Source organism: Lonchura striata, chromosome 14 (assembly GCF_050655825.1).
Source record: "Lonchura striata isolate lonStrDom1 chromosome 14, ASM5065582v1, whole genome shotgun sequence".
NCBI classification, from domain to species: domain Eukaryota; kingdom Metazoa; phylum Chordata; class Aves; order Passeriformes; family Estrildidae; genus Lonchura; species Lonchura striata.
The window spans coordinates 7,416,738-7,436,983 of NC_140716.1; the positions used below are offsets into that span (position 1 = coordinate 7,416,738).

A 20,246-nucleotide genomic window follows, 5' to 3' on the forward strand; every position below is an offset into this window, starting at 1 on the left:
AGAACATCTTTATCTTTTCTAAACTGTTCATGTTCCGTTTCATTTTACACAAAATTTCTTCTCAAGTTCAGATATTCCTCTATTCAAAGAAGGTATGTTGTGAGTCAACATGATCGAGTTGTTACATTTTCAAAACGTCCCCTTAAGCTTTCTCAGTGTATATCAATAATATTTAGTATTCCCCATAGGTTTATGAAAAAATTCCTTTTCTTGGCTCTGCAACATGATACAGAATAATCCTTGTCCTTGAGATCAGGTCTCAAGGCCTCTCTTCAAGAACTAATAATGACACAGATAAAGTGTGAACAGTGAGTGTGAAAATGAGACAGAGTTTAGATTTATTTATGCTTACAGTTCTTTCTTTCTAGTGCCTTTTATATCCACTGCTGTGTAGGCAAAAATTGCATTAACTGATTGCAAAAGACCAAAGAGGCACTTGGAAGAGGGGAAAAGTTAAATATTTTATATTGAATAGAATGAAAGTTCAGTTAGAAAAGAAAAAAAGCCAGAGAGTTTTAATAAACCCCTTCTTATGAGTGGGGTTTTCAGGAGTGAAAGGAAATTTGTCATCAGCTGTGGTGGCCTGTCTGCTGCCAACTGCCGTCCTTCCCCAGCAGTGCCCTGCAGGACACTCCCAGGCACGCCCCAGAGACTTCATTGTCCCCGGTGACAAAAGCTCTGAGTTTGTGATGACATCGAGCTGAGAGCCCTCCCTCTCCAAAACCACTCAGAAAATGACCAGCGCAACACACTGGATTGGCACAAGCTGACGTGTGCAAGTGACAGTCACAGGGGAGGCCACTGACAGCAGGGACAGCTCCCACACCGGCTGCTGGGTTATAACAGTGTTGTACACACAAACACAGTGACATTAAAAATGCATAGCACAGGTATAAGGCTGGATCTCACAATAATTCAAAATACCCAAGTGCCAGCAGTAAGCAGAAATACCCAAAAATAACCAGCTGCATCTCATGGTAAAACAGAAGGTGGTTGATGTATGTTGCTGTTAGCCTGGAGTGTTTTACAAACAGAACAATTTTTATATTTAGGAAGTGGGGAATAAATCAAATTCCTTATTTTGAGAAGTTTTCCTCTTCGCTGAAATTGTAACTTAGCAGCTTATCAGTATAAAATCACTGGGGAAAAAAAACACTGTAGATTTTCATACTATTTGTATATTCTATTTATGCTAAAATAAGATGTTTTGTATTTATTTATTATATCTGTTACTCTTGAAAGTTCTTCATAATTTCCACAAATGGTGCCAGTGAGTAATGGATTCCTGAATATATCATCAATTTTTGACAGTTGTCTTTTTTCTGTAATCAATGTGCATTTCTGTTTCAAGTGTTGACCATACTATATGATGAACCCCTAATTTTAATTTCTAGCTTTGATCTAATGTTCTATTTGAAGCTGTCTGGTTTTTGTCTTGCTTTCCACTCCAAGAGAAACTGTTCAGCTGGGATGTGAGTCACAGCTGTCAGCATGACAGGAGGAAGTAGGCTTCTTCCCATTCCATCTGTTCTCAGACAAACCGACCACAGAAGGTTTGGTCCTTTTTTAGATCCTAGCTCTGCTGAAGTCCATAAGTTTGTCTGCAAGTCTGGAGCAAAACAAACACTAAATCTTCCCAAGGAAATCAGGGGCCACATCACAGCTTGTAGCTTTCGGTTTTATTCATGTGAAAAATGTCTGGACAATGGAGGGCAGCAAAACTATTAATACCAAATGGGCTTATGTCATAGTTAAACCTTCATATCCATTTCTTGATATTTTAAAGTTCATTTCTGTGAAATGCATGATGTCAAGATAGAGGTTGAGGGGCACTTGCAGCTTCCATGTCTGTTTGTTTCAGCAGTGCCTCACCTCGGGGTATGATGGGATGCCTATCAAAGGCTTATTCCCATGTTTCTGCTGAGGGAGTTACAGTGATAGAAAACTGCAGAGACACAGAGAGAAGTCTCAGGTCCTTGTTTATAAATATATAATGATGCCTCTATTCCAAAAGGCTCACAGCCATACACAGGGATTGCTGTGTGTAGTCCCACAGCCTTCCCCAACAGTTGAAGCACTGTCTGTTACTGCTTGCTAAACCTGAGGGTACACATCAGTGAATGCAGAGCCTTATGTGGTTTTTGTAACTGAAATTCCTGACAGAAGAGAGATTGATCAGAAGCTACCTAAAGAAAATATAGGACTTGTTTCTGTTTTATACCAGAGAAATCATCTATGCTAGAATCACATGAATGGGATGCATTTATTTTACAATGCTTTATTAATAATGTAAAGATTTACATATTAACATTTGATTTTTATGCTCATTTAATCTGTTCTTTCTGATGCAGCAAATGCTGACATTTAAAAATTGTGGTTCCTTTTTTATTGCTGGCTTTGGTTCCTCTAGAGCAGGCTGACTGCTATATTTGAACAGCGTACATATCACATGCAAGTACAGGGTTTTTTCAACACTCAGGAAACGAATCATGCCAAAACTGTTTGCCTGTAATATCTATCCATTACTTGTGGATTTTCTAACATAATTTTATGTCGCGGAACCTCTCCAAGGTCAGTGAAGATACTCTGAATTTCCTCCACACCAACAGTGTCACTTTCCCCAGTTAAAAATCTGTCGTCCATTAGCTTGACAAAGAGATATCAGCTAAAGAATTCAAACATCATTAAGCAAAAAACTTGGAATCTAAGGCAACAGTTAGGTGAGAAGCTTTAAGTAGTAGCTACTGTCCAAACAGCTGGAATAAGTACTATTGTCTGGATTTAAAAACAGGAGGGCAAAGGGGCTCAGGGAGTGACAGAGAAGCCAGAAAGGTGGATAATACCACAGGTGGAACTAGAGTCCAGGAGGGAATTTTGGATGCTCACTGCCATCTAACATTGACTTCTTTCTGCCAGTTACTCTGTACCTAATATTACATCATTAAATACCTGACTTTTGCCACCAACTCAAATTAGGGTCAAGCCTTAATTACAGTTCTTACAGACAATTATGTCAGCTCTTATAAGATGAAAAAGCATCTGGAAACCCCATTTTCTCCAGTAAGGTCTCTCTGGTTGTGTGTGAGGTTTGGGGTTTTTTTCTTTTGATTTTAATAGAAATTATCTAAAGAAGAGTGCAATATGGTGAAAACATTCTACTCTCTGACACTTCACAGCTTTGTTTCACATAAAATTGGCTTTTGCAGTGATTGTGAATTCCAGTTACAGCTTTTCACCCAAAACCAGTTTTTCCATTCTTGTTAAGAACAGGAGGTTACTTTTGACCTCAGAATTGTACATGCTGTGTCCTGCAGGCAACTGAACAGAACCACTGTCAGTTGGAGGTGTCATCTGTGAGTAAGGGAGCACACCTATGAATCAGTGCCAGGTGTTCTGCTTGTTTCCCTGTACAAAGTGTACACTTCTCTACTTCTCTGTGGCTTCATTCATGATCTGTCAGTTACAGATCACAGTAATAACTGGGGATAAAAGATACAAAACTGCAAATAATTATTGTCTCTGTAATGTAGATAGTCTGTGTCATGGTGAGTAGAACTTTCTGGTATTGCATCAGCGTGATTATCCTGCCACTCCCCATCCACAAAGGAGAATAATCCTCCCTCAGTGCCAGCACACACAATACACACATTCAGGCAGTATCCCAAACAGTCTTAAATAATGATTTCTTCTTGTTGTCTAAGAAAATGGCTTTCAACAACAATTGTAATGGTGAGAGAAGACAAGGTGATAGAGTGTAGAATAATATTAAGACTGATCTAAGCCTCAGCTATATGACTCATGATTTTATCATAGGTATGGAAAGATTTATAATGGGTTATTGTCACTGCCGTTCATTATTTTCTTCCATCCTACTCCTCTGTGAGGTGCATTTGTAATTATCCTGTATACAACTCAGCACTGCAGTCATACGTATCAAACTGAGAATTCTTCTAATAAGTTGTCTGTTATTAATTTCTCACTCCTTTGTCCTATGTTTCATCCTATAAGTTTCTTTTGTTAAACTAATGTTTCAGAATATTCCTTGTTACTCTCTCTTCTCACTCTCAGGGGAAAATCCATGCCTGCAAAGTGTTGAGTATTTACAGCATATTGTAAGTTATCTTTTTATTTTTAAAAACAAACCCACTGCATACTAAGTAAAGCAAAAAAGATGCAAGAATAAAATAAAATGTAGCTGAAATATATTAATGTATCACAATAGAATAATTATCACATCATGTATTTTAAGGAGCATATACATAATTTTCTGCCAGGACAAATAAAGCTACTGTAAAATAGATATCAGCTACGATTTCAAATGCACAATTTTTTTAAATTCCAAAGGCCTTTTTTATAAAATTTGAGAAAATAAGCATTTACAAATGTGTGGAGGAAAATTGTCCAAATATGTTGCCATTATCATCATCTACCCAAACTGTAATATTATTTTTAATGACTAACTGTAAGTATTTCTGTAGGTATTTTCTAATGATGTCAATTATATATCAAATTCAGTACAAAATTGTCAATTTAAAACATATTTAAACCATGGCCTGTGTTTTGATGTAAGTATTTTTGACAGTGCAAAACAATTGATCCCAAAACAATAGGATGGATGAGCACTGACAAGAACATATGTAAAAAGATAATGTTTGTCTCATGACAGGATCATAAAACAATTAGTGCTAAAATGTTTTGTCTGTTACAGACTTCATCCTTGTCTTGTAATTGTATTGTGAATGCTACTGTACCTCTTTTTCATAGAAAAACTCTAATTGTCCCTCTGTTATACACTGGATAAAAAAAGAACCAGTGAAGGAAGAGATAGGTGGTGGATAATCAGAAGTTTTATGTATCCCTGGAATCGTCCCATGTCCTGGGTCTGACATCACGCGGACACACTCGTGGTGCTGCTCTGTTGCTTGCAGGATCTCGGAGCCCCAGAGGCTGGTGCAGCAGCCAGGAGCAGCAGGAGCGCGGTGACCCTGCCCGCACCTCCCCTCCGCAGCTCCCTCCTGCTGCCTACAGAGCGGCAGAGGCTCGGCTTTAAAGATACTGCATTTAGATGACAACTCATATCAGATTCCATATGTGTGAGGGAACACGGACATACAAGTGTTGCAAAAATAGACTCTAGGTTCACAGTGATGGGAAATATCTGAGAATTACCTCTGCTCAATGAAAGAGAGTAACTGGCTTGGAATGCTCTGTCCACTGATGAAGTTGCGTTGTGTGGTATCAAAATAACTTAGAGATGTTCTGAAATTAAAAGGAGATCAAATCACTGGAAGACCACTTCCGATGATGGTTTCATTCATCCTCACTCTGCAGAAGCAGTGTGTGCATGGGTCCTCTCCTCACACTTCCTTCCAGGAACAGATGGCAATGCAAACAAAGGGAACAGTGCTTCTGTGCATCAGCCCAACCAGGACATGCGCTGGCAAGTAGAGCTATGGCAAGAGCTAATTGTAGAAATTAAGACACTTGGGATCATCTGCTTGACTTCTGCTTCAGTGTTCCATGGAAATAACTGGTTTGCTTGAGGAAAAAAAGAAACCCAAAGCTCTGTGAGGCCTGACAATCCCTGGGTTCTCCCATCTTGAGAAGGCTGTACGTGCACTGATCTGATCTAAAACTTGCCAGCACAATTAATACCACACACAGCATGTCGAGAGGAGGGAGGATGGTGCAAAGATCCATGGATTAAGGGAAACAATCTGTCTCTGCAGTAGTGGCACAGTGAGATGGTCCCATGGCAGGTGCCTGTCTGGGAAAAGGGCACCTGCCCACGGCAGCAGAGGGGAAGGTTGCGGTGACCTGGGTTACAGGCGCGCGGTACGTCTGTGGGGTAAACACGAGCTTCAAGAGATGCCAAGAACGAGGCTGCTGCATGAGGAGTGCCAGGCGTGATAGACGGGTGCGTGGTGGTGTCAAAAGCAGCTCTGTGCTCGAGAGCGACTTGTTACACACGACAGGGCTGCTGTGGGACGATGCCCGGCCCCCTGTCCCTGACCGGGCTAGCAGCGCTAGCGCGGACATCCTCGCTCAGAACGGCTCCGCCTGAGTACACCGTGCACGGATCAATGGCCGGGGCCGTGCTACTGTGCTACTGACCCAGTGCGGGAGCGGCGCTCCGCAGCCCCGGCCCTCCGCCGCTCCCGCCCCGGCCGAGGCGCCGCCCGCGGGGCCCGGCCGGATGTGAGCGCGGCGCCGCTTCCTGCGCCCTCTCCCTCCCCGCCTTGGGTGGTGCCGCGCTCTCGTCCCCGCTGCAGCTCAGGGCGGAGGCGGCCGCCGCTCCCTGCTCCGCTCCGCAGCAGCCCCGATGCAGGCCATCAAGTGTGTGGTGGTGGGCGACGGGTAAGTCCGAGGGACCCTGGGCCGGGCCCGGCCTGAGCCGCTCCGCCGGCCCGGGGGGGTCGGGCCGCGGGGCGGGAGCGGCGCCCGGGCCCCGCCGCGGGGCGGGAGCGATCCCGGCGCGGGCCCGGCCGGCTGCGGGAGCGGGGCCGGGCCGGGCCGGGCCGGGCCGGGCCGGGTGGGTGGGTGGCGGCCGCGGCTTCCTGCCGGTGCTGCCGGGCGGGGAGGGGAGCGCGGGCACGGCGGGGCCGCGGAGCGGGATGTGCGGGCACGGCGGGCCGGGTGTGCCTGGGCGCCGAGCCCCGCATCGCCCCGGGGCCGCGGCCGTGCCGGGGCCGAGTTTCGCCCTGGTGCGGGGCCGGCCGGGCCGCGTCCCTGAGCTGCCACTGCTTGCTGGTGTTCTGTCGTCACCGAACTAGTCCAAGGCTATTACGATAATTACTGCGGTATTAATTATATGAAAAAAATTAATATTGGGTTGAAATACTTTTTTGTGAAAGTAACAAACTTACTGCCTTTTAAGATCTTGATTTTTGACATCTGGCTTTTGCAGTAAAACTGAGTGAATTGGGGTGAACTCTATGCAGATCATAAATGCTTTTGGGGCAGGAACTGGCTTTTTGCCTGCAGACATCTGGTCTTGTGAGGCTCCTGTCTAAAGGATAATGATAGGCCCTTGAAATACAAATAGTTAATAATACACTTGTCTGTAAAGAGCTGTTACACCTACACTATCTTAATATGGTGTTACTTACATGTGAAACAAGTTGGAGATGCTTTTTAGAATTGAGTTAACTCATAAGTTTAGCAATTTAAGATTTCAGTGTGAGGAGTGCTGGAATTGAGAAAAGAGTTTACATTTGGTAATTTTGAATATTCTCCATTATACTATTCTGCTCAGCTCAGAGGGATTCTCTCTCTTCCTGGATGTCAGAGCTAAGGGAAACATCACAGTCCAGCTGGAAAACAAGACTTCTGTTATGCAGTTTGAGTTGGTTTTTTTTGTTTTTTTTTTTTTTTTCTTTTGGAGAAACAAAAATTCTAGTGTAGACTGAACATAATTGGTATCACAGCAAACTTCTGTAGATTAGAGGAGTGAAGAGTAGCTAAATGGACTCAGTACAGTGGCCTGTAATTTCACGTGGTGCCTTGTTTTTTGAAGTTATTTGTGTGGGAGTGGGGGTTGATTTGTTTTTAAGAATGTAGAATCCCTGAAAAGGCAGCAAAGTATGGCTGAAAGATAAACCTTACAGTGTGCCAAATTTGTTTTGAGTTGCTGTGTGCAATTTGGGGCCATATGAACATGAAAGTGGTATCTCAATAAATCATTGTCATAGTAGTGTAATTTTTTGATGCCAGGTAGGATAACTGTGGACTGCTTTTTTGTTTATATTAAATTTAAACCCAACAAAATTGCTTTTCTACTATATATACTATATATATATTTTTAAATTCATCTGAACTCTGTATTTACATTGCTGTAAATAAATGTGATGCATCGTGTTTGGGTGGGGAAAAGGTTCAGTCTACTTCCTCCTCTAGAAGTGAGAGCTCAGCACAAACCAGCAGTATAATGTTCAGTAATTCATTCAACAGAACAGTTCTTTGGGTCATTTGCTTTGTAAACCATCCTTCTTCCTAACATTTTTGTTATCCTCTGTCTTGGAAATGTAGGTGGTGTTCTACCTGACTTTTGTACATATGTGTGAACAAAATACAGTAGCTTAATTTATTTTCCTTCCTATTTAGTTAGGAACAAATCTTTCTTAGGTTTTTTTCAGGCACTCTTGTTCATTTTTGGTAGCTTTGTAGCATTCTCTGTTCAATGTTTTTAAAATATATTTAACTATTTGTCTTTCTTTGTGCTGTTGCTGCTTCAAGAACTCCAGCATTGCAGGTATTCTAGGAAACGTCTTGTTTGGCTTAGATAAGGCCAGAGTTTAGTGTTCTTGTACAACAATGGAGGTTAAAGATTTGCTTATGTAATACAAAACTTGGGTATTGTTTTATGTACCCTCCACAGAGATCTGCTAGGAACAAAAATAAACAAAGCTTTAGAAGTACCTGTGGTTATTTTTCTAATTTGTTAACGGGTAGGCTGTTTCTCATATGTACTCACTTTTTGTTCTTAAGAGTTTTGACTAGTGTATGTTTGGACAGCTAACTTGACTAGAAAAGTGTGGCATGTGTTCTAGTTTGGGCTATCATATTTCCCTCTTTTTTTTTTAAATTTTGCTGTGAGGATTGTTTGGAGGAAAATAAATGACAACTGTTGCTTTGAGCAGTCATGATAGAGAGTGGGAGGAATGTGCAGGACAGATGAAGAGCAGCCGCTGGAGTAACTGCAGGAGTTGCGTTGATCGACACTTGAGAAAAAGCATTGGTGGAAGTTATTTTTAGCAGCTTTTGTTTTCACTCCAAAAAGGCAGCTGTTAAGTGGTACAAAATCTCCAGTGATGTTGTGTAATGTTGGAAGTCTGTGTTTGGGAGAAATTACCAATTACTTGATGCCACAGAAGTTGTTGCACTTCGTGCTCTTTTGTAAGTAATTTTTAATTGTGGAAATACTGTAAGAGCAATAATTTAGGAGTCCTTGTTTGGAATTCTGCTTGATCTGAGGCCTTTGCTAAAGCTGTGCTTTTTTTGTATTTATATGCTTTGATGGCTCGGGGAGAAGAGGAGGGGTATGCAGAGTAATTGGCTTCTTACTGAGTGTGTATGAACACCTCAGATCCCTCCAGAGCCATCTGGAGAAAGTGCAGTGATACTTGATATTTGGTAACTTGTGTTACTGAAAAAGTTCTTTAAAAAGTAATTAATTTCTAAGTACTGAAGAGCGTATTTGGGAGAGGGTGTGGCACAGTGAGTAATAGAGCTTATCTGAGAGCCTTATGGAGCTTAAACGTCCTGTAGCAACAGTACTGAACTCTTGATCTCAGGCTTGTACTTGGGAAATCTCAGCTGCTCTTTAATGTCTGAGCAAAGACCTGGGCTGTTGGTCATCACTTCTGCCAGAGAGGTAGGTCATGTGCATCAGAGAAACAAAGAAATAGCTCAAGCAAAGCCTTTTATGAAGGTTGCCACCTTTACCCATGTTTGTGGGTAAAACATGGCCCCAAGGAGCTCTACTCCAGTGGGGAAATTTCATAAAACTTGTTAGCAGAAGTAAAGAGAAGATATGTTTTGTTCTTAGGAATTAATACATATGTAGTTATACGTAATACATTGGTAATACATTGATTCCTGGGTGCTACTCAGAATCAAAAAGGGACTCAGTGCTGTCTTTTGTTAAGGTAGTTTTTTTAAGCATTTAAAGCTGGATTTCTGTAGGCCATGTTTTTAATGACAGTCAAATGTTGCTAGTTTCATTTATGTAACAGTGGGTGGACAGAGCTGTGATTAAGTAGTTGCTAGAAATCTTATGACTAATCTTGGTGTTATTTTAGATTCTTAGTCTCAGCCTTTATGTATAAGGATTTAAACTTTGCCAAACGGTTAGAATTCTCTTTAGGGGAGTTGCTTTATTACAGAAATTAGTAGTCTAAAAAAGTTGATAAAGCACTTAGAGGATGTACTTTATAAAGGTAGGCATTAGTGTTTATTTTTAAGACTGGTGACCATAATGATCTGATTCATGTGGCAGTGAGCCAAAAGGCAAGGAAAGCAGGAAACCTGGATGGATTAAGTCTGCAATGGGGTTGTTGAATGTGTTTTTTCTTGTTTAAATTACTCTGGCTGATTGGTGCTGCAGAAACACACTACAGGCACTTCTGAACTTGGAATGGAATCTCTCACCACCTTCCTGTGCTGTTTTGATTAGCCAGAGCACACTCGGGAGTTTCAGTGTGAGGTGGGCAAAGGAGCCTGGATGCACAGAATAGTTCTTGATCCACTGCTGAAAATGTTGAGTTCAGCATTAAGTTGTTGGAAGCTGAAATTACCTGTACTGACCTTACTGGAAGCTGAAGTGTCAGCCCAGACAGGTTCCAGAGGCGTGAGAACGTGTTGTCTCTGTGCCTCAAGAGATTTCCCAAAGCATTTGGCTGTTGCTCCACTCTGGATCCTGAAGGTTTTCCCACCTGTCCTTTGTGAGCTGGCCCAGCACAGCCGGGTGTGTGGTGTTGTGAGAGCAACTCAGCAGCACATCCAAACTGATCTAACCCATCAGCAGGCAGCTAAAATAGCAAGTTGTCCTTATGGGGGAGGAATAACTTTCCTTAACTCCTTGTTCTGGCTTTTTAGAGTGTTAGTTCAGGAGCTAAGATGGGATCTCCTCTTTGACAGCTGTTAAACAGGTATCTGCGTGGTGAACTGCTTGATTCTTTCCCACATAACTTTTTTTAAGGGTAAATCCATCTACTTTTGAGCACAAGTATATCTCAGACCTTTTACAACAAGGGAATGTTCAGCGATTGTACTTAATGAGAACAGAATTAAATGCCTTCTTTTATTATGTTATTATAGCTTGGTAAAGAGAGTGTGTACTGAAAGGAAAAAACCCTCCGACTGTGTGAGGGGCTGGTGTCTTAGAAGCAGGTGAGAAAACTAGGGTGGACAACTGCATGGAATGATCAGAGTTGCAGCAGATAGGGTGTTATGGCAGGTATTAACTGAGAAACATAAAGCAAATTACAATTAAAAACGGGTGTGTCGGACAAAATCCCAAATAATTTTCCATGCTGAAGCATTTCTTCCATATCTCAGGCATTTCAGGTGATGTCAGAAGCTGCTCTCAAATACATTCTTGGGCTAATGCAGTGAGGAACTGCTTTAAGTTGAATGGAGAGACTTTAGTTAGAGGTTGAGCTGTGACTTATGGATATGACAAAGCTCAAATTCACTTGTGAAAGATTTAGTTCAGGAGGCCTGTGAGTCAAACCTCATACCAATGCCACGATTACGTGTAGGTGCAGCAAGGTTTCAAAGTTACTGCTGACTGGCTTTGAGCAAATCGCTGTGGTGATAAAACATCTGCAAGACAATGCAGTTTTCCTTGCCCAGGAGCTGGAAGGGGGACCGGGCTGGGAGGCTGTCAGGCAACATCGCCTTGGAGGAACAAGCTCAGCCCTGAAATCCCTCACATGGTCAAAGGATTACGCACTCCAAGTGGGAAGCCCACAAGGGAACCAGTCTGCAGTGTCACACTCTTTGAAGATTCTATTTTAAAAAAGAAATAAGGCCCAATTTCAAGTTTTCCAACACTTAATTGAAACTGTAACAAAAATTGAATGCTGTGGTTAATCAAATGTTTGACTCCAGATAAGATGTGGGGAGGAGGGTAGAGAGGGAACCAGCTGGCTGCCTGAGTTTTGGAGGAATCCTGGAACAGAGCCTTGTCCTGCCCCCATTTGAGACTCGTGTGAATTACATCAGTAGGAAGAGGTTTGCTGTTCCAAGTTTTCCAATCCTGGAATGTACTTTATCTATAAATCAGTTAATGAAATGTTGGAGTAGCGGGTGAACACATGTGGGGAGTCACTTTATAATAGCAGTAAATAATATGAGAGTTATCATTTGTATTCATTCCTTACATACTCAAAAGTAATGATGTGTTGAGAAATTATACTTTTCAAGCTTTCTTTAACTTCACTTATATGCAAGTATACAATTTTCTAGAAAAGATAAGAGTTTTGGAATTGTGTAAGGGTATCTGGAAGTACTTCTCAGGTTTTTATAATTTCAGAGAGTTGGAAGAAGGCCATTTTTCTGAGTATTCAGTCAGGTGACTAGGAGATATTAGTAGTCTAATTAATACATGTGAGTTTGTTGGGGGTTTTTGTGACTAAAAATTAACAAAATTTGGTAATTTATCACTTCACAAAATGGATATTTATACTAGATGTGTTTTCATTGCCAGTAATTTTAAAGCTGCAGTCTGTCAGCTGTTTTCCTGCACAGTAGTGACTGGAGATGTTCAGTTGTCCTTAGGTGTCTGAATGTAATTAGTCTTCTTCCCCCTACAAGGAATATTATTTCTTGTTACTCAGGATGAATGTGTTTTACATGTTAACTTTCTTTCTTTGCAGTGCTGTAGGTAAAACATGCCTACTCATCAGTTACACAACCAATGCATTTCCTGGAGAGTATATACCCACGGTGTAAGTACTTGTAAAATCCAAAGAACTCATTTCTGTCAGCTTCTCAATGCCTGCTGCCATTCCAGATTCCTTAACTGAATTGTTTGATTTGGCTGCAAGCACCTCTCAGGTGTTTGAGGAACACTTTGAGGTTTTTCTGTAGCACAGTCACCCCATGCTGCTGTTGGTTCCTCACTTTTGGCTCTGTGCCCCCTGGGCCTGGTTGATTAGGGACTAACATTTGCTAACATTTTACCAGATATTGTTCTCTTCCAAAATAGTGTGTTTCTGTCTCTAATGTAATAAGCAGTCCCAAGGCTGAACAGCTTGTAAAACATTATATCATAGTCAGAAATAGTTGTCTTACATGGCTGGTGATTTTTTGTTTATTTGTTCCTTCCACTTTTTGTGCTGCTGCCAATCCTGTGCTAAGCCAGCCACAGCTTTTTGGCTCCTCAGGCGAGACTGTGGAGACTCATTTATTCTGGTCCTTCCTTTTTTCTTTCACATAAGGATTTGTCAGTATCAGTATTAGTGCAGTTCTCTTTTCCAGGGGCTGTTGGGTGTGTTTTATACAACTTCTTTGCCCTTTTCAAATGTCTCTGTATTTTCATCTGGCTATGCTGCTCTCTGGAGTATTGATGATTTTTTTCAGACAACAAAATACATTCTAATAAGGTTTATAGATTACTTTCATTGCCTGTCCAAGGCCTTGTTGCCTTAGTTAACTGCTGTTTCCTCTTTTTTTGGTCTTAAATTTGAGTTTTTGCATTACAGTGTCATGTGTTCCCAGTGAACTTAAAACCTTTGCACCCACAGCAGTGATGAGATGAAAACGATGCTTCCACTGGCCCCTGGTTATGAGCTGTGATATTTCATTGGAGGGGGTTTTGATTAGCAGGATTAATTAGCTTTTTTCTTACCTACTGTTGCCATTAAGGATTTCTTGGTTGTTTTCCTGTATCTTCTGTTCTAAATCTCACACCATGAGACAGGTTAACTTGCTGTATGTCCCACTAAGACTGGAAAGTGCTTGCTAAGTACATCACCTGCTTTCCTGTACTGGCTGGGATTAACACTTCCTTTGGAAGAACCATGGCAGAACACTTCTGCTTAGACTGGACCAAGTCTGTTGTGTATAATTTTTTATTCCATTACCCAATACCACACTTGTTATTTAAAGAATGACTTTAGTGTCTCTGGGGAGCTGACGAATGCAATGAATATGTTCCCTTCCCCAGTTTTTCCCTCTGTGAGGGAAAAAATCCTTAGGTGCCTTATTTTACTTCAAGCCAATGCAGCTAATTCTCTCTTTATTTTTAGTTTTGACAACTACTCTGCCAATGTAATGGTTGATGGAAAACCGGTCAACCTGGGTTTGTGGGACACAGCTGGTCAAGAGGACTATGACAGACTACGCCCACTCTCCTACCCGCAAACAGTAAGAGCTGCAGGGTGAAACAGTCTCTACAGCCTTGGCTAACAGAAAGCAGTTTTGTTTTTGAACATAAGGTCAACATTGTCACACCTGGAGCTGTATTTATTAGTAACAGTCACCCTCTTTCATTTCTTGTGCTGTAGCTGTAATTTATAATCTCTGGGGTGTGTGTGGTTGTTAAAAAGTTTAAATTTTTCATGCCCTGTGTATTTGTGTGCACTGGTACTTGCTGGGTTTTGTGTAGTTGCGGCCTCAGAATTGTTTAGAATGCTTGATTTAAAATAAAAAAAACCGACCCCTGAAACTAACTCAAAAAATCTTGGTGAATAGTCCCACCAGCTATTCCATTGATTTTAAGGTTAACATGCCTGCCAAAGGCAGGGTTTGTTTTTGGTTTTAGGCAATGTTTGGCTGCAACCTGACACTGTCACTGCTAAGCACTTGATATTGTTTAGTCTGTGTGAAGATGTTCTACATGTGAAAGAGGCAGCACTGAATGAAGAGATTATTGGTATTGACAGAGGCTGTGGTGTCCCAGCTTTCCAATGTACTTGAGCCCTTGGTTATTTTATTACTTGCTGTAGTTTGTGCTGTGCCATCAATACAAATGTGCTTCTGTTTTCCCTGTGTGCAACTGGTTAAATCCTGCCTGCATCCTGCATCTTTCCATGTTCAAGGAGAACACTGGTGTGATCTGCTTTCTTCTTTCCAGTGCGACTTCAGCTACAGTTAATCTTTGTACAGGTGGTTTTGTAATCTGTTTAGAGCAGTAGCTTGTACCTGATGGAGCTGTGCTATTAAATAAAGAAAGGGTAATTTGCAGGGTTTTTTTTGGCACTGATTACTCTTGCTATTGACTGTCAAATATATGTTAAATGTAATGTAAAATGCAAAATTGTTTTACTCTGCAGCATAACTGCTCTAAGAATAATGTGAATCTTATTTAAGGAACTCTGGTGCTATTTTCAGTGATCTTTCCTTAATTCACTGCTTACTAACTTACAGTCATTAGGCTTCCCCATCAGTTATGATACACAAGATTGATACGAATTTGCCAGTTGTGGGCAACTATAGTTGAAATGTCAGAAATACCTATCTATTTTAGAAGGAGAGACAATGGAAAGCTGGTTTTCTCTAAGACTTAAGATATTATAGGAGACTTAAAATTTCAGTTTTGCTCAACATCATAAAAATATTTTCAAAAAAGTAGAAGAAGGTATGTTGAAAGATCTTTAGTAGGGACAGAATGCACATATATGTCTTCAGCCTGCTAAAGTAACTGTGGCTTTCTGGTAGACTGCAAAATAATTTTTTGTCTAAGCATCTTAGGGAAAAAGTGGTGTCTGTAGAAGGATGTATAACTGTTCAGTACATTTATATTTGGAGTACTTTCGGTTATTTGGATGGGTTTTTTATAGCAGAAAATAAAATAGGGTTGTAAGTCTTGAAGTTCTTGTGAAGAAGTCTTCAGATTTCAGACTTGTGCAGTATCAAAAATTCATCACCCCCACAAAACTAAGAAAAAGCACCAAGGAAGAGAACAGTGGTGCTGACGAAATCAGACTTTTTTTAGGATCCGTGTTCAGCCTCACTTTTCCTTCCATGTGCTATTTAAAACTCAGCCCTTGCATGTTCTCATGGCCCTCCTTTCCCTGTTTGTGCACCTGAAGGATGTTTTGGGCAAGGTGAAAGCACCAGGTGTTGGTTACTTGGGCAGTGTGTGCTGAGATCAGCTACCCAGCAGTTAACAGCTGGTAACTTCACAGTGAGGCATTAGCTTGTATCTTTTTCTCCTTATTCATATTTTTATTCCTTAAAATACACAGGAATTTAATATCTTCTCCTTAATGCATTGGAAATCTACTACTATTCCAAATATTTGGGGAAGAAAAAAGTTGGGACAGAAAAGGTGATCATGTCTGTTTCTTCAGGAGACCAAACCAAAGAGAAATTGTTAGTTGGGTGCTTTTCAGGAGAGGTTTGATCTTGCAGGTTTCCCCTGACAGTGCAGAACTGGTTTCTGGGGAAGGCTGGTGTCTGCTCTGGGTGCAGCTGGTTGTGCTGAATTACAGGGCAGCGTCTCTCTTAAGAAGAAAATCCTCCTTGAGAATATCCGTGAGCAGAAATTGCTGACTGCAAACATTTTCCCTTAAACCCATTTGAGGAGTAACTTTATCTCCTACTGTTATTAGGTTGGAGGAACCAATGGTAAGAATATATCTTCCAGTCTGACAGATCAACCTATTGCCGTATGTAAAACTTTCAATAAACTTCAGTTCCAAGTTCTGTCATCTTGTCTTGCCTATGATAGTGATAAATTGGCCCCTATTTTTTGAACAAATGCTTTCCTTGGAACTATCAAATTGCTAGATCTGAGAACTCTGTTACCAAATTTATATGAATTGCTAAGATTAAATATTTTCTTGAAAACAAATAGTTTTTCCTACTAGTGTGCAAGACACCCAAGATCTTCCAGTAATTCCTTGTGGTTACACCAAATCTTCTTATCTCCTCAAGTGCAGCCCTTGAGTTCCCACAAACCAGCAGAATTGGAAAACAGAAGTAGTGGCCATAGTATCACATTATTTGATGTTGTTTCTTTCTTCTTCTGGGACGCTGCTACGGAAACTTGTTGGGGTGATGCATGAACAACTGGGTTGCAAGTGCTTAGCAGTGAGATGTCAGCTGCTGACCTAACAAAATGCCTTGAAATGCAGCACAATCAACTAACACTCTGCAAAGCCTGATTCTGTAGCACGTTTGGTACTGGAATAAGTACAGATGCAGAGGTAGGTTGGGGAGAGTTGGGCTTGTTGGGGAGATACCTACCAAGTTTTGGGTCATAGAGCAAGTTTACATCAACACAGAGGGAGGAAATGTTATTCTGAATGCCTGCAGATCTGCAGTGTGTCATCTGTGAAACCTGAATAGTATCCTGTGGTTACTATCAACACGTGCTCTGAAATGCTTTTATCTGCTCTTACTTAGAATCTTGTGCCTTCAGTTGAAAAGCAAGGTGTGCAAAATCCCTAAAAATACCCATTTTTTTCCTGCTTTCTCATTATTTAGGAAGGAAAGGGAGGAGCTTTGAGATTTTTAATGCCCTTTTTAATCCTAATTTGGTTATAGAGAAGTTCTAAATATTTTTTTTTACTGACATTTAGTAGGAGTGCAGTTCTATAAGAAGTTCAACAAGCTACTTCTGATTTGGGTATGGAAACAATAATTGTAGAAATTCTTGTGTGATTTTTTTTTAATTTCATACCATTGAAATTGGCCTTTGCAATTTAAGACTACATTAGAGTTGTGTATTAATAGTTAACACTTTGCAACATCCTATGCTGATGAGGTCAGTGAAGAAATTACATTTAGAGGAGAAAACCCTTGAAAGGCAGTGGTATTAGTGTCCTACTTGCTGGCTACTGCAATAGCTGATTATAAATTTTATTGCAATCTATTTGTTATTTTTCCCCCTTTTCTCGCTGGCTGTTTGTAGCTGCCTGGGAATGGATTTCCCACTGGGAAAGCTGCCTCTGATTATCATGTGCAACTGTATTGCTGACCTTGCCTTTTGCAAGTGTGCTAGAGCTGGCCGTGTCATGGAGATACTGATGATACTGGCCTGTTCCTGACACTACAGAGGTTTCTCTGTTGGGCTGACCTCTATCAACTTGTTTTGTAGGATGTCTTCTTAATCTGCTTTTCCCTCGTGAGCCCAGCTTCCTTTGAAAATGTCCGTGCTAAGGTAAGGATGAGCTGGTACTGTTTTATTTCTGAATGTTCATCATACTGTTCACTTTACAGCAGAGCTTGGAAAATATTAGGTGCTTTTTAAAAATTGTTTGTCCCAAAGGCCCCTTGAAATGCAGTTTGGAAAAGTAGAAATCCATTTGCCTAACGTGTGAGACATGGAAGTTCAGGGCACATGACACACTTAAGTACGAATTGTTCCTTAATGCATTGATAACAGTAATTTAAGTGTTCAGCCAGCAAGGTGCTGAGATCACAAACAGGAGCTTTCCTTTTAGTACAGTTTGAAAAAAAGAGTTTTAAAACAAATGCATGTAAAAATTGGGCTTTATAGCACTCGTTCCTTGCATCAGCCACCCTTGTGCACATGCTCTGTGACTGTGGGAGTATTCCATGTCCTCAGACAGCTCAGCTGCACAAGGAGGTGTCTCCATGGGCAAGGAGGGGTCAGGGTATTTCTGGTGTGTGAGAAAAATACAGCCCTTAATGAGCTACATTTTTAAAGTATATGGAAATAGCTGTTGGCTTCATTCACAGTGTTGTGCCCTTTTCTAATCCTGCCCTGATGGGATTTGGGTGCTCCCTCTGCTCCGACTGAGCAAAGGTGAAGGACTGGGAGCTTTCAGCTGTGATGCTCCAGGGCCTCCAGGGAATTCTGCTCCCACACAGGAGACACCATTTTTTATTTGTCCTTTTCAGTGGTATCCTGAGGTGCGGCACCACTGTCCCAACACCCCCATCATTCTCGTGGGCACCAAACTCGATCTCCGGGATGACAAGGACACGATTGAAAAGCTGAAGGAGAAGAAGCTGACTCCCATCACCTACCCACAGGGCCTTGCCATGGCAAAAGAGATCGGTATGGCAGCAGTGGGGTTCTTGTTGGCTGGATCTAGGCTGTGTTTGTGGAAGACCTTGTACCCTAATTAAATGGAATGCCTGGCTTTTGTTGTGGAGCCAGCTGGAGCAGTGCTGCTGGAGCTGTGCAAAGCTGCTCTGTAACTGTGTCTCTGCTTCCCCCAGGCGCAGTGAAGTATCTCGAATGCTCAGCACTTACGCAGCGAGGCCTCAAGACAGTGTTTGATGAAGCCATCCGAGCAGTGCTGTGCCCCCCTCCTGTAAAGAAGAGGAAGAGAAAATGTCTGCTGCTGTAAACATCACCCTCCCCCAGCCCATCAACTCTGTGCTTTGCTCAAAGAATGGAGCATTCACATGCCAATTTTTTCTGTTATTAAATTAGTTCTCTTCCATCAATTCTTGAACCAATTGACAATTTCATGTTTTCATTTGTTTAAAGTATGACCCTTACCTTGCATCCTTCTAAGAGCAAACTCCTGAAAAGACACACTATGTAAGGCCTTATTTTTAAAATCCTCTTCTTGCTCAATTAAATGTTGCCAAACTATTTGCTGAACTAAGTCGCATTGTTGTGCTACGAACACTAAGCACTAAACTGTTTTTTAAAGATTCTTCTTGAAAATGACTCTAATTTCTGGTAGGAAATGCAAAATCTCTTTATAGTTTTTCACAGTAAGTAACAGTACCAGGGAATTAGCAGAACATTGCGCTCTAATGTGTTTTATTCTGAACTGTTTTCCCAGCACAGCCGTTGCCTCATGGTGCATCCAACACTCATGTCTGGCAATGACTGACACGCCTGAGTCACAGTGTAAATGCTTTATCATTGGTAAGGGCTTGGTTGCAATCTAGTTCTTGCTGCTGTGATTGGAAAATGAACTATTCTTACTGAAGTGTATCTAGTCATTTTGACAGCGTTGTATTGTGATGAATAAATGGGATATTGGGTTGGATCAGGAGATAGTGCCAGACAGTATTTTGACACTGTACAGCTGACTTACACTACACTGCCAGAGTAGCTCAGCAACCATTTTCCCAGAGGTGCAGTAGTGGAGAGAGGTTGGTGTTCATGGGTAAATTCCTTTGAATTTCAAGTAGGGCATTCATGCAGGTACAATTCTCAATCAGTCATTCCCACTTTTATGTAGTAAATGCTTTTCTTGTAGAATCTCTTCTTATTGAGCAATATAACTTGTATTTTAGATCCTTCTGATTGATAGAAGTTTGCTTTTCTTCCTTTCCTTTTTTGGAGTAGAATGTTCAAGCATATCCTATTATTTCTGACCCAGTAAGTTACTCTTTCTGAGGAGCTTTTAGCCAATAACTAGGTGTAAAAATCATATGAAGCAGCTTTACACATTTTAGTAATTTTTATATTTTAAACCTCTGTTAACTGACAAACCTTGCAACCATCACTATTTGCAAGGTCCCCCCACTGTAACATGACTAATGCAGCCAAGTGTTCTTTCTGTCACTCCATGTGCAGCATCGATTGCGTAACGGTAACTTGGGTCTGTGAGGTTCTGTAATTAGTGCTCATGTTCTGTACCTTTCAAACTGGCAGGAATAGGATGTTGAACTACACCCTTTCAACCACTAAAGCAAAATTTAAAAGTTGCAAAATCGTGAAGTTTTTACATTGATCTTTTGCTAATGCAATTGGCAGTATGTTTTGCATGTATGACTTAATAAATCCTTGAATCATAAGTGTGGTAATGTTTGAGTTTCTGAGCAAGTGTCTCATTCCTGTGCCACTCTGAGCACACATT

At 41.2% G+C, this 20,246-nt stretch overlaps 1 protein-coding gene across 2 annotated transcripts; it reads left to right on the forward strand.

Annotated features, from left to right (window-relative positions):
* Positions 1–6,241: 6,241 nt before the first annotated feature.
* Positions 6,242–20,184, forward strand: RAC1 (Rac family small GTPase 1). 2 transcript variants are annotated; one of them, XM_085592248.1, is made up of 7 exons: positions 6,242–6,357; positions 12,381–12,452; positions 13,755–13,872; positions 16,062–16,118; positions 17,552–17,614; positions 18,319–18,478; positions 18,643–20,184. In XM_085592248.1, exons 1-7 carry the CDS (start codon positions 6,323–6,325, stop codon positions 18,771–18,773), a joined length of 636 nt encoding a protein of 211 aa, XP_085448374.1. In that variant the 5' UTR covers positions 6,242–6,322; the 3' UTR covers positions 18,774–20,184. The 2 variants fall into 2 exon arrangements, with proteins under 2 accessions (XP_085448374.1, XP_021395438.1); XM_021539763.3 differs by lacking the exon at positions 16,062–16,118.
* Positions 20,185–20,246: the final 62 nt, after the last annotated feature.

Bases quoted from the DNA above. Each gene is read 5' to 3' on its own strand.
- RAC1 (XM_085592248.1), top strand. From the start codon at position 6,323: ATGCAGGCCATCAAGTGTGTGGTGGTGGGCGACGG. The intron at 6,358-12,380 runs GTAAGTCCGAGG...CTTTCTTTGCAG, and splicing joins TGTGTGGTGGTGGGCGACGG to TGCTGTAGGTAAAACATGCC. The intron at 18,479-18,642 runs GTATGGCAGCAG...TGCTTCCCCCAG, and splicing joins TGCCATGGCAAAAGAGATCG to GCGCAGTGAAGTATCTCGAA.